The sequence below is a fragment of the Spea bombifrons genome, chromosome 3 (genome assembly GCF_027358695.1).
Source record: "Spea bombifrons isolate aSpeBom1 chromosome 3, aSpeBom1.2.pri, whole genome shotgun sequence".
In the NCBI taxonomy this organism is placed as follows: domain Eukaryota; kingdom Metazoa; phylum Chordata; class Amphibia; order Anura; family Pelobatidae; genus Spea; species Spea bombifrons.
This window is the reverse complement of record NC_071089.1, coordinates 30,890,124-30,905,080: the sequence shown is the minus strand read 5'-3', so window position 1 is coordinate 30,905,080 and position 14,957 is coordinate 30,890,124. Positions and strand designations below refer to the sequence as shown.

The 14,957-nt window shown below is 37.5% G+C and overlaps 1 protein-coding gene across 1 annotated transcript in view; it reads left to right on the top strand.

Moving 5' to 3' along the window:
• MTHFD1L (methylenetetrahydrofolate dehydrogenase (NADP+ dependent) 1 like) overlaps positions 1–14,957 on the top strand; it is an 85,698-nt gene that overhangs the window by 32,429 nt on the left and 38,312 nt on the right. The window contains exons 19-20 of the mRNA XM_053459624.1: positions 545–613; positions 2,980–3,091. Of these exons, the coding sequence (XP_053315599.1) occupies positions 545–613; positions 2,980–3,091 (181 nt within the window). The remainder of the gene's footprint in view (positions 1–544; positions 614–2,979; positions 3,092–14,957) is intronic.

Sequence of the window (14,957 nt, the reverse complement as noted above, 5' to 3'; positions counted from 1 at the left end):
TACTGGGGAAATATCTTTGAGAAATAACAAACCTATCGTATTAGTTATGCAAATAATTCACTTAAAATAACCCTAAATATGTTTTTATAAGCTGCGGGACCAAGTCTAAAATGTTATGACGAATATTCATGGTAGCCATAATGGCACGGATATGTTGAAAACTATTTCTTGGCTAGTGCAGCAGGAGGAAGGTGATCTTTCAGAAGGTGAATAGGGTTAATTGGCAAGCATATTTGCTATGAACATATGACAATAAATCTATCACAGCCTGAGTTATTTAATATTAACTCAGTAAAAAGCTTTTTTGTCAAGGTATCATATACTTTTTTTTTTTAAATGAGTTGTCAATTCTTTAGTGACAATGATGAAACATAATCGTATTTGTTATAGTTTGTGATAAAACATGAGTGTTGTGATGAATAACGAAGTGATTTCATAGTCTGCACCATATTATTTGAGCTATCATTCATGACGCTTTCCCAGAAATGTGACTTACTAATCAGCAAATAGTCTTATTTATCACTATCCCTTGCTGTACTTACAGGGTATAACCGGTGCCTTGGCAGTACTCATGAAGGATGCAATCAAACCAACCCTGATGCAGACATTGGAGGTAAGTTCAGTTATTGAAGAAATAAGTAAATTGCTTGTCTATGACCTCACCTCTTCTAAAAACTGATTTTTCAAAAAAGATGGGATAGCGTTAAAGTGTCCATAGGAAAGAATGGGCAGATTGCAAAATGGTTCTTGCCTGCCCTCAAGTCCTGTGCCGCTAGGTATGGTCATCTAAGAGCAAAATATCTTACAATTATAAGGATGCTTTGTAGGCATAAAATGAAGGGTAAGTTGTGGTAGGACTACTAAAAATATAAATAAATAAATTGAAAATACCAAGTATGATGTTTTAGGTAAGAGGGGAGATTGGATGGGTCAGTTGATTTGCATCTGCTGTCTCGAGCATGTTTTGCTGTTGCTTATTAAAGGCAATGTGTTGTCATATGACTGGCCCAAAATTAAACATAACACTGAGCACGCAGCATAAGCAGAAATGGGAAGAGAAAAATAGTCTGTTTTTCTTGTTTCTTTAACAAAAAAACATGTGAGTACATCAGTGGCTGTCTCTCCTGAAAGCACACCTAAGTGCGCTTCCTGCACACCTAAGTGCGCTTCCTGCACGCCTTTTTTAAACAACGGTAAAAACATGCAAAAACAAGTCAATTGCATGAATGGAAACGAAATGCCGCGATTGGCTGCTGCAACTCTCTTCTTTTCATAGTAAGCACTGCAGCGCATGTGAGGAAGCGTACGTAAGAGAGGCCTTTGGGGGAGAAGTCAACTGAGACAGAAGTCTCACTTTCTAGCTTACTTACAATTGAAAAATGATGCATTCACTGATTTTTGCATGCAGTAAAATGTATCGGCGTCCATGCAAAATGAGCTTCAATGTGCATTTTATTTGAACAGGAGTGTAGCTTTTTAATCAATATTTCAGCAACGTTTGAAAATGATCTTTTTACTATAACATATTTAATATTTTCATAGTAAAACAGTAAGTTGAAATATTTCAAATGGGCATATGTGAGGTGTAAACCCCCATATTAGTGAATAACCCACCCGTGTTATTCTTTGTAGTAAATTTTCTTTAGTTATAGAATATGCATGTCCCTGTAAGTTGTGCACCTTTGATTTCTGAATGTTTAGCTTTTTTTTTTTTTTTGTTTTGTTTTGTTTTTTTTCTTTGAACTTGCTGACACATTGATGGCAGCTGTCACTTGGCAGATTCTCTGCAGCATTGGATTTGATACACAGTACATTTCCTTCCTGCTTTTGTTTTTGGATTGGGGATAGCACTATGTGAATTTTTCTAGTTTGATGCCTCCAGCCTTACTGTCTTATGGTGAAAGTGTGTGTTTGTGTTCGGTTATCAGCCACCAAAGATTGCCATTCAGTCGGCAGAGCTTAAATGTGACACTTCTGCGTTTTGGGGAACATTTCTAAAGATAACATAATAGATCACTAAGAGGTCACTGCCGTGAGCTTGACATGGCTTGACAGTAAAGAGGAAAAAGAGCCGGAAATACTTTAGATGTTAAGAGCAACAGATTTAGGTATTACGTCCCCAAAGTATTGAGCCTGTTGAATGAAAGTGTTGATCGGTTCCATTAATTTCATGCTAATTTTCCTTTCATCTTTAAGTCACATTTACAAGGTTTCTGCTTACAGAGATTCCATTAAAATGCAGCATCTTAGAGCCTATTCACGTCCTTTCTTGTTTACTTCTGTTTTTCTTTTTGTTTCCTTCTATGTCATTTATATCTATCATTCTCTTCGGTGCTTTCTGCTTGATGAGCCAATATATGGTACTTAGAGGAGCAAAGCTTTGTCCTTTCGATGCAAAACACCAACATACATCACAATGTGGTGGTTAATATATTGTTAATATAATAAAACCTACAACAGTATGAGGAAGCTTTCCTTGTCTAAAAATCCTATCCGTGAACTCCTCCTTCACATCACAATCTTTACCTATTTTTATTAATCCCTTTATTCCTTTCTTGTTTCCCCGTTATAGGCAGTTGCATGTTTTTTCTTTTTGTTTCAAAAGCTACAGACTTTGTTAGGCCAATGTTCTCCTCACTGTTCTAGCCCAACTCAAGTGGTAAGCCAATGTTGAAGCATAAAAAGCCATTTCTGCTCAGGCCAGATGTCTACTTCTTATGATACATGCTTTATTACTTAAATTCAAGTGGTCTTACATACCGTAATCATTGTAACATGTCTTTACCAATTCACTTATTTAGGTCATCAGTGGTATTGAGGTGAACTGAACTAAATTAGGACAACTTTTTAGAAAAAATGTATGATACCATTTAAGAACAGCTGGATTTGACAGATGTCGGCATTAAAGTTTTTTGTTCAGTTTACATAGATCTCTCATGTAAAAGCCTGCCCTACATGTTTTGTGGCTCTTCTTCACAGGGTACACCAGTGTTTGTTCATGCCGGACCATTTGCCAACATCGCACATGGTAGTTCTTCTGTGTTGGCTGACAAGCTTGCCCTGAAGCTGGTTGGGGAGAATGGCTATGTTGGTAAGTTGATTCATGAGCTGCTTAAGTGTAGCCTGTAATACATATAGCTGGGAAATAGTTAATGTGGAGTTTACTACTGGCATAGTATATGATGTTCTTATATATTTGTCAAAAGTGGGTTAACGTGAATATAACCCAGGTTAGATTCATGATCTGGGGAGAGAGGTTAGCTATCTGCAAACATACATGATCATGCATGCTCATTACAGACTCTTGTATATTGTGTCATATGTTCTTTAATAAGTTTTACTTCAATCAGGCATTTGAATAAAACTGAATGCTCACTCGCTCATTTGAATATGTAAGTCATGTTTGATAAAATGTACATTTAAAGTCATAATGACCTAACCTGTGACAATTCTTCACAAGACCCTGACTGCTGGCTCCTAGGTGATTATTTCTTTGGTCTTTAGAAGTTACCTAAATTTTAACTTTGAGGCGAGCTTGTGTTGGTGGGAAGTAGAGTTGTGGTATTCTCCAACCCAGCCCCAACTCCAGATAGTTTATTTTAATAATTTTGTGCTGAGGAGTCACCTTTTCTTTACGGTGGCTTATGTGACCACCTGTAGTACACAGTGGACTTGGAGGCTTTGCTTTGGACTGGCACGACATTAAAGGGATTCAACTGCAATGTAAAGGGAAAGATGAAAATAAAACCAGGGTGGGCTATAGATCTTGATATTGTTGGAATGATAGAGTATTTTCTTTAAAAAGGTGAAGTTCAGAGGTAAAGCAAAATCCAGATACAAGGCAACACATGTTTTAACTGTAGCTCATCTCCTCCCTCCATCATGCTTGGGGGTCTAGACTTTCATCAAGTCACTGTCCTTCATTCTGTCAGTCCTCCTGCTATGTTGTTCAATATAAACATCCTGTCTTCTGTGCGGTCCCATGCTTGGTATCAGATTCCCTTTATCATTTCAATAAATATAAAGGTGACCTTTGCCCCTATTCCTAAATAGAGGATTTGTCTTTCACTGGACTGTTGGTGCTTCTTCGTGGCAGGTGATATGATCAGAAGCATTGAAAATTACAAATATTGATGTATTGTTTCTATTATCTTTCATTTTATTTTATTTTTTTTGCTTTTAGTCACCTGACTTTTTGGGTGTGCTCCCATTCTTGGCTTGTCTTACTAAAGTTATGTTAACAGTCAAAGAGTAAATGTTATATTCACGAGGATATATGCAGCAAAGTTCTTCCCGTGACGTCCTTAAAACATAAATACGTTTTTTTACATTTCTTAGCATTTCTTATGAAAACTTAAGTTTTGTTATCTTAAATGATAGTATGTTTTTTTATATACAAGCCTTTAGTTACCATTATTTATGTGAGCTGTATAAGAAGGAATTCAGACATACTTCATATTAAAGATACAGTGCAGGGGTAATGAAAAAAACATTCCAATCATACCATACATTTCTGTTTTTCTTCTCACTTTGAACTGTAGGCCCCTTGTTAATATTTTTCCACTACCTATGAATGTAAATTGCTGACTGCGTGTGACAACATTTTGGTGTTGAAAGAAAGCTTCATGGACTCTCCGAGGCTTGTATACTACTATATAATTCCTTTGTTTTTAACTTTCAGCTCTTTGCATCCTTTAAAGGAAGTTATACCCACCAGAGTAAGGCTAAAGACAGCAGTGATGTCTCTACCTTAAACATTGATGTCTTTTGCAAAAATATACTAAACGTGTAAAGGTAGTTCAATATTATATTTCACGTTATGTTACTTTTGCAATATTCTGCAGAATTTAATGACTGATGAATACATATGAGCAAATTATTAATAATTGGCCATCCATATTCACAAATAATAAACAAATTATGTATAGGTTCTTGTCTAGAAAAGATTTTGAATATTACAAAATACCATACCTCAGTTGTAGTTTGGGACCAAAATCTCTGTATTCCCTTTCCTTCTTTTCTAGGAATTTAAAAGTTTGTCTCCTCACAGGCATCTTATTTGTGTCCTGCCTGGAGGGAGGTTGGATTTTCTGCTGTATTGTATTGGCTTAACTCTGGTTAGTGATTAGTGATCACCATTGGGGGAACCATCCAGTTCCTACAAAATGTAATATATATATATGTATATATGTGTGTGTTTATTTTTGAGGAAGTCCTAAAATTAGCGCTATATATTCACAAAAATTCTTGCATTCTGAATGCCCGTTGGGTGTCTAGTTTTAAGAAATATATGATTTGATGGGTAAATTGAATTGACTGCTTTCAATGATGTGCCAAAAATAGGACATGAGGCAGACTGACCAGATGTCAAAATTCCAAAAAGATGAACACTTTGCAAAGGTGGCCTCTTACATCCCAAATAGCTTGACAAACCCATCCATGGGGGTTATCACTGTGAGATGTTGCTGAACAGATATTGTGGTGTTTGGCTGTTGCATATACCAGGAGCTGTACACTCATACCTAATGTAGTATGTGTGTGGGAGACAAACACACAAAACAATACCACAGCAAACTTTGATAAAGGCTGGTGGTAAAATTTGTGCGTAGAAACATTTAAAATACCAGTATTTGAAATACACAACAATGCAATGACCCTGCTAAACTATCTGGTCACACCATGTTCATGGCTGAAAATTCTGGCTTTGCGCTCCATAAGGGTTACATCTACGCCTCCTCCGACTTCATGTAGTGGTAGCTCTAACAGACCTTAGCTTTGCTAAGTTTCATGCAGGCAGGTAGGGTTTATATTCACCTTGAAGGAACATGCAAAACATCAGAGAAGGATATAACAGTCGTCCTCTGCTAATTATGTGCCATGAGAAGGGTTTGACAGTGAGTAAAAATAAAAATTACAAGTCCCAAAACACAGTACTGTGTGAAATGCTGTAAAGTAAGAGTGCCTCCAACAATAATGTTAATAGTTATACTATAAAAGATACTTTGCATTTTGTTAAAATTATAAAAATAAGCGAACAGATGAAATATTTAAATCAAATCAGGTACACTTGCACACAGTTTCTTAAGGAACTTGGCAGGAACAAACCACAGTCATTCTGTTGATTTAGGAGACCTCAGTGGCAGCTTTCTGCTACAGCCAAATATTTTACATTTTCGCTCATCAGTCCAGAGCACCTGTTGCCCTTTTGTCTGCACCCTGTTCCTGTGTTTTCGTAAATAGTTGACCCGCTTGGCCTTGTTTCCACATCCGAGGTATGGCGTCTTCCTTGAAGACCACCTCTGACCAGACGCCTCCCACTCTTTCCTGCCAACGCAGAACTAATGCCACTACTGTACATCTTCTCATTGTGAAGTAAGCTTGATCTGTCATTAATCTGCAGCACTAAGTTTCCTTGGCTGATCACTGACTGCGCTTACAGTTCTCAGCCTTACCAGTTTCTTTGTCCTTCTTCAAAAGAGCTTGGACAGAACATCTGGAAACCTCTGTCTGCTTTACAATTTCTGCCTGGGAAAGACCTTGCTGATACAGTGTTTTGCAGTACCTTGTGTTTTGTCATTGAGTTTTTAGTCTTGCCATGGTGTATGACTTTTAGCATTAAACTGTCTTCAGCAAACCCACTGTGTTAGTGAGTTTGGCTGTTTGGTATAATAGTTTAATCATAGACCTAACTATATGCCTACCAAATCCCTGACTTTTTGTGAAAGTGTACCTAGAAGAATTGATGCTGTTTTGAAGTTAGAGTGGTCACATCAAACATTGTTGTGTTTTGTTAAATGATGAAATAAACGATTAACGTGTATTTTTTAAAGCATTTTTACTTTTGTTTTTTCACACCTGCATACAACTTTTGCACAGTACTGTATATATATATATATATATATATATATATATATATATATATATATATATAACAGAATAAATAGTGTTTATAAATGAAATTAGGTAAATGATTTCTTCTTCTAACTGCCTTTCTCAGGAGCATAAGTAATGATCACGTTATTAAATGGTTTGTAACAGCTAGTTTATTTTTTGCGTATAAAGCTTAAATAAACCATTCAATTTAGCATTTTATATACACCGATGAGCCATAATATCATGATCACTGACAGGTGAAGTGAATGATGCTGATAATCTTGTTGTCATGGCACCTGTCAGTAAGTGGGATATACAATTGTGATCAAAAGTTTGCATACCCTTGGAGAATTGGTGATATGTGTACCATTTTTAATAGGGATGCACCGAAATGAAAATGTGGACTGGAAATTCAGGATTCAAAACCAAAAATGACCCCACCTTTTATATAAAAAATAAATAAATCAATAACTTTATTTATATATATATATATGACTAACAGCAATCACACTCCTATCATACCCAGATTCCAGCATGTACTGGCTGACTTGGCATGATAGGATTGTGATTGCTGTTAATTATATAGATTAATATTATTAAATTTTTCGGTCCAATTTTGTTGTGTGTTACTTTTAATAAAAGTGTGGTTAACACACCAAAATTGGACCAAAAAATCTATAAACAATATTTTATATATATATATATAATTGCTAATAGTAATCACACTCCTATCATGCCCAGACAGTCAGTACATGCTGGAATCTTGGCATGATAGGAGTGTGATTACAGGCTCCCTATGCCATGCTACCCCCCACTTACACATCTATGCTATCACACACCCATTCATTCATATACTCATGCATTCAGATACTTATTAATTCCCTTAATCAGGCATACTTGCTCATACAACCTCCCCCACCCCCTTACCTGAACTGTGCAGAGCACTCATTTGCAGCCCCCAGGGGGGAGAAGGAATGGAGCAGAGTCATGTGACTTGCATTCACGTGACTCTGCTGGGTTCCTGCTTCTCCTGGATAGTATAAGAGAGACGCTACTCGCACAGAGCAACGCACAGGTAAGCAGCCTGGCCCCTGCGGACGATTTTTTTTTTTTTTTTTTTTTTTGGTCACCGATGTATCGGTGCATGCCTAATTTTTAAGGAAAAACACATTTCTTATGGAATTCATATTCAACTGTAGGTTTTAACAGAATCATAAAGCGAAACATGGCAGCAAATAAAATAAAATGACCCCTTTTCAAAAGTCTGCATATCCTTAGTTCTTAATACTGTGTTTTGCCTCAATGACAACGTGCAGTCTTTTTGTAGCTTTTTATAGTTGTCTGAGGCCCTAAATTCTTGCAGGTGGTAAAGCTGCCCATTCGTCATGGCAAAATGCTTCCAGGTCATGCAAAGTGTTTGGTCATCTTGCATGAACCGCACGTTTAAGATCTCCCCAGTATGGCTATTAAGGTGAGGAGACTGTGATGGCCACTCCAGACCCTTCAACTTTTTCTGCTGTAACCACTGGAGGGTCAACTGGGCTTAGGGTCATTGTCGTGCTAGAAAGTCCAAGAGCGTCCCAAGTGCAGCTTTTGTTCGGAATAATGCAAGTTGCCTGCCAATATCTTGCCATCAGTATTCACAAGATTCCCTGTGAACCCCACCCCCCAAACATCAGTGAGACACTACCATGCTTCACAGTGGAGATGGTATTTTTGCTATAGGCCTTGTTGACCCCTCTCCAAACATAGCGCTTATCGTTGTGACCATAAAGCTCCATTTTAGTCTTGTCACTCCAAATTACAGTCTGCCAGAAGCTGTGAGGCGTGTCAAGGTGCTGTCGGGTATATTGTAACTGGGTTTTTTTGTGGCATAGGTGCAGTAAAGACTTCCTTCTGGCAACTCAACCATGCAGCTCATTTTTGTTCAAGTATTGTTGTATCATGCTCCTTGAAACAACCACACAGTCTTTTTCCAGAGCAGCCTGTATTTCTCCTGAGGTTACCTGTGGGTTTTTCTTTGTATCCCGAACAATTCTTCTGGCAGTTGTGGCTAAAATCTTTCTTGGTCTACATGACCTTGGCTTGGTATTAAGAGACCCCAAATGTTCCACTTCTTAAGTGATTGAACAGTACTGACATTTTCAAGGCTTTGCTTATCTTTTTATAACTTTTTTTCATCTTTATAAAGTTCCATTACCTTGTTACGCAGGTCTTTTGAATGTTCTTTTCCCTGGGTGCGTGTGCTGTGGAACACATGGCACCAGGATGCACCCATGGAGGCCCTACCTTGCAACATACAGGACTTAAAGGGTCTGCTGCTAACGTCTCAGTGCCAGATACCACAGCGCACTTTCAAAGGACTAGTAGAAGTCTGTGTCTCGATGGGCCAGGGCTGTTCTGGCAGCAAAAAGGGGACCTACACGATATTAGGCAGGTGGTCATAATGTTATTGGCTGATCAGTGTTTTGACTTGGCATCAGGACAATTGAGTGGAGAATAACACCGTAATTAATTTAAAGCTTTGCCAGCTGCAGGAATAATGGGTAAATAAAGTTAAATTCTATTTTTTTCTGCTTTGTTTTTGTGCAGTTGTCATTTCATACATTGGTGTTGGTGAATATGTAATGTCTTCAGCCTTAACACGTTTAACTATTCTATTACATGCTAAATGGGGCCTTGTAGGTCATTTGGGTCAACATGACCCATCACTGTTCATCTCCATTTTTTTACATAATGCACAGCAAGTTTATACATTTGAACCACACAGCTGACATTTCAGCCTGCATTGGGAAGTTTCTTTTAAGGTTTATGTACTTTACTTTCAGAAATGTTATGAAAATGAGCACTTAATGGTAATGGGTCTTGTTTGACTTTAGTAGAATGTCTTTATTAGCATTGTTATTTAAACCGGTCTCTAATAAAGGCTATTGTAGGGAACATGTGGAATTTATTTGCAGGGCATAAATGTGATTTTTATCTTGACCAAACAAGATCCTGCGTGGATAGCATTACACATAATAAAAGGGTCACTTAAAGTTCACCTTTCAGTGGAAAACTGAGAATAGTGGAAGCCATTGCATATACATGATGTCTGAAATATTGCTCACCTGTCAAACTATTTAAAAAAAAAAAAAAACAAAAAAAAAAACAAGATTAATTGCTTCGGGTTAATAGTACATCCACTGTTTACTGCACCAGTGTGGAATTCTCCATGGCACACAAGCTGTCCAAAGACAGGCTACACTTTCCCATGTCAGCATCACTGGTTCCATGCCGACAACTCTAGTCAGACAGTGCTTTGTACACCTTTCCTGCTGGAATGCCTGGTCATACAATCGGACATCCCCTTGTGTCAGGTGTCACTGCTGCCAAAAGGACTAAGGACAGGAGAAGAGACCCAGGAGGCTGTCCATCCCTACTGCTCACTAATCTCACTCATTACAATTAGGAATGTGGGACTATCAAGAAGTAGATCTGGTATCAGATTTGTTGTTCACTAGAGTGTCTTATACCTGTCAAGGGTCATAGGCAGATACTTTTGGCCTCTCACACCCTCAGCTTGAAATGTGAGGTCTACCAGAAATTGATGGTTCAGATTAACCTGGTAAGTATATTATGTTTTGTAATGGACTTGCTGTAACTAGCCTTTAGCAGACTCTGTTTTCTTTCTTACGTTGATATCTATGTGATTAGACTTGTAGATTCTTAAAACACTTTGACCAACAAGACAACTGAAAACTTGCTAGGTTTCTCCTAGAAGAATATTCAGTGGAGCTCCGAAGATATGACTTTTTCATTAATATAGAAACACATTTTGACTTATTTTACATAATCAGGTTCATGTGTTTATTATTTTAGATATTTTGGGTGACCTTTTAATGTTGATGCATTGTTTTGCCTTTATCTATATAGCCAACAAACTCCATATGTGAATGTGAACTGGAGCATATTAAGGATGTGTATATAGGGAGATATTATCATGTATTAAGAAAAAAGCAAATGCAGTGGGTAATTTTTCCAGAACTGTACATTTTTTTTTTATTTTTTTTTGCCCCCTGAAGCATGGCATGTCAATTACATTAGGACTTCACATTTTCGTGTTTCTTGCCAAGAATTTTGATTTAATATTTCCTCTTCATTTTAAGGCATGCCTGCTAATGATTAATAGACTTTAGAAACCCTTTGCTATGTTAACCTCTCTAACTAAATATCCTTTTAATTTAGTAACATAAGTTCTTAAGTGAAAGAAAATGGCACAATGAGTCTAAAATAAGCAGGAAAAGGTTGTATGATGTCATCAGTGATTTAAAAAAAAAAACTTATTAAAATGTTGTTACCCAAATATTAATTTTATACTCACAATTAGATGAGTGTCACAGCCATGTGGACACTATAGGAAAAGGGGTGGGGCTAATCTTCAGTGTGACTGCAGGGAGGGACTGGGAGAAAGAAGGGCGGGGCCAATCATTTTTATCATTTTATAATCGATAAAAATCGATTCAACTAATCGATAATGAAATTCATTGGCACCGATTTTCATTATCAATTATCGATTCGTTGTTGCTTTATTAATTATGGCTAAACTGTATCCTTATTAGTTATTTTTATTTTTTTTTCGTTCGTAGAGATTTAGAGAGTCATAGTTCCAGTCCTTCTTACAGGTCAAAACGTATAGTGTGGTCAGTGAGTTTAACAGCTCTTCTGCAAACTGTCTAAACAGGAGTGACGATGGCGTATAGGCAGGTTGTGGGGGGCATAAAACTGTTCTAAGAAACAGCCAGCGCCTAAAGTGATGTTTTGGGTAAACGACATGTGATTCCATATGATACGAACCAGAAACCTTACCACAAAGGCTGATGTCAAATCCAGGTTTTTGTTTGTTAGAAAATTATATGGCATGTCATCTGGTGTTTGTCATGATCAGCACATGGTAAAGATGGGCAAGCACCCAATGTAAAGAAAGTCTTGGTATTGACTTTACATTTGAAATTCCATGCATGCCGACACGCATGCGGTTTATAGGCAGAATGCAAGAGGTAACTAAAATCCAAATTAAACCAACATACAGTATATGTTTTTTCATCATGGGGATGCTTACTGGTAGAATTGCATATTAAGGTACTTACAAAGTACTAATTCTTATTTGGCAGGGTTGGATGGGACAATATTCTTTACCTTTGTAAACTCTTGTCCGCATGTACAAATTGTTGTTTTTTATCAAGAGTGTCAGGCTAGGAGTTTGTGTAAAATATTGACACCTTTCCTACGGTCAGTGTTTTATCATGTACAAATTGCATACAAATACAGATGAAAATGTTTACCCAATGCGAATTGATTACAATTGGAATCCTAAGGGTTTCACATTGAAACTCAGTTTTACTTGAGTCTGCGGGTTAACGGTCACACTCTGATGTGATGACGCTCCAATAGAGACTTATCTTACTAGCATGTCAGAATCCCTGCTTAAGCACTGTGGTCTCAACCAAGGATCTCTTTTAGTGCTAAGAATTTTTAGTTTCTAGTATTGGAGCAGTTTATTTACCTTAATTGGTAAACTGCTGAGTGTGGACTCACAATTTGTTGGTCACAATTTAATTGTTTTGGGAATATCTTTAAACGTTGACCTCCTAGATGCTTAAATCTGTGGCGGGCCTTTCTCATCACTTGTTCCTTATTAATTATTTTGTTTTATATAGCACCATCATGTTACATAGCCCTGCACGATGAGCAAAAGCTACCTAGACCAATAAGCAGTAGTCAGCAACCCTAGACCTCTTCACACTGTGCCATCATTTAGTAACGTGAGTTAGCACTGACAGCGAACCATAACCTTCCTGTGATCTTCTCCATGGTTCAGAGTTCACCATCTTCTACGAGCATGAGAGCTCTTTCCTGTGTTTGCATATGTACAGCTGCCATGGGAATGTTCTGTTTACATCAAGGGCCCAAATGGCAGCATGCATTCTGCTGTTTCCATTTCCTTTTTGCATTGTTCTGAGGTGGAAAGCTAAACTCCCATATCCGGAAGCCAAACCTGGTGTATACCTTAATTATCAACGTAAAAAAAAAATTATGCTCAAAATTAACCCGACTATGACTGTAATATTTCAAGTTCACAAACCAGCATGATGGGCAGCTGCCACAGTGTACTGGAGAAACAGTTCGGGCTGATCCTGCTTCACTTCCTGTCTAGCAAGGCAAGCTAGTTGTCATGGACGGTTGAAAACTGAAGCAGACTACGTATATAAATTATTGACCAATATGAATAATTCTGTAGCAAGAAGTAATAGGAAGGCAGGAAAATTGCTAGCAATCCCGCATATTTGGGGTATTTTTAACTGAATTTGGTGCCCATAAGACATAGGTTTTATTTCTTTAAGACCTGCTATTCCTCGAAAGCAGAATTTGCAACATGCCTACTGAACTACGAAGGCCCAGCTCCTATGTTAGTGATTACATGTTTATGTATCACCTTAAAGAGGATTGTCCTCCTTAATAAAACAAAAATCTGTTATTCAGCTCTGAATATGAACACTTTACATTTATGTAACCAAATTAGAAAAGGGCCTTGTTATGTGCCAGTGACAATAATTATTTGCCATAATCTCCTGCCATGGGGCTGACACTCCCTTTTGGTATGAGGGACACAAAACTGAGCTTTTCTATTATTAATAGTATTGTCCTTTATTGATTTAAACATGCAGTTCTGTACAATTTCAATGAGGTTGTTAGCACAACCATAACAAATACACATTTACACATACAGACGCAAGAAGAGGAACTTGCCATCTGCAAGAATGGTTGGCTTATGAGGGCTCCACTCTTGAGCTTAAAATCCAAAAGAAAATAATTCCTTATATTTAACAAAATTCACTATGAACCATTACATACATTCTATGATAGTTTTAAAGGTAGGATTAACAAGTTTTGTGTGCTATGTGATTAAAAGAGGATCTCCACCCATAATACCGTCTCATATCCTGCGTTTGCCTTGACTGTTGTCTTTTAAAGTTATATGGATTGTGCAAAGTAGTCTTTAGTGAGCATCTTCTAAACGACATTCTATTGAACTCCTTGTTTAATTGCTTCCTTAATCGGTTAAATAGCGGAGCAAAATTATATTAAACCAACAGATATCCCTCAGAGCTGCGTTTTTGTTGATATTTTCCTTGGCACCTGTTTTTGGAAAGAAGGAAATAATATAGGAGTGATTGCAGGGTGTATGTGATCACATGCTACTTTCCAATGTAATATCTTGGCACGCATCATTGTTTTCATCTTACGTGCACTCCACTTAATTTCCTTTGCAGTACGTTGCCTTCATCTCCGCTGGTTTAGAACCGTGTCCTGTTTCCTTCCTCGAGCAGACGTCAAGCTCAGATATTACTGCCTTAGCCTTTGTCTTGCAGCGCGCAGCCTGTAGGCTCTTTGTGTCTTTGTTTGTGTGAAGGCTTCCACACATTGATGTCACCGCTAAATGGAAGTTCTCTCTGAGGATATCCGACACTTCAGAAGTTTCCCTTTCATGTACATTATCATTTTTTATATATAATATAGTTATGAACATGATGAGCAGTGCAGCTTCTAGAACCTCTAAGTGGGTTTCATAGTATGTAGCAACAACATATTGGCATCTTACGTTCTACTTTTTTTTATCTTGGTGTTTTGTAAGCTTATTAAATACAAAGACATTGTGCCTACAAAGATGAACAATGACCTTATTTTCTCCAAAATGTGATTTGACTCATGTGATCCCTTATGCGGGATAACTATTCTATAATCACAGACTGCATGCCTGTCATTGGCCCGCATTGGTTAGATGCTTGTGCCGCCAGGACACATGATGTATGCGTGATTCGTTTTACAAGGAGAGAGAGGTTAGAGGCAGGTGATGGCGATTCCAGCATTTGATTTACCTGCAATGTGACTGATCTGATTTAAAATCCAAAAGTGGCTCGTGTGTGGGTTCATACGTTCCAGTATATCTCTTTGTACACCACGCAAACCTACACTAAAGATCATGAATGGTGTTTTAACACCAAAAATAAGTATTAATATAAGCAAAGTATTGTTTGTGTTTA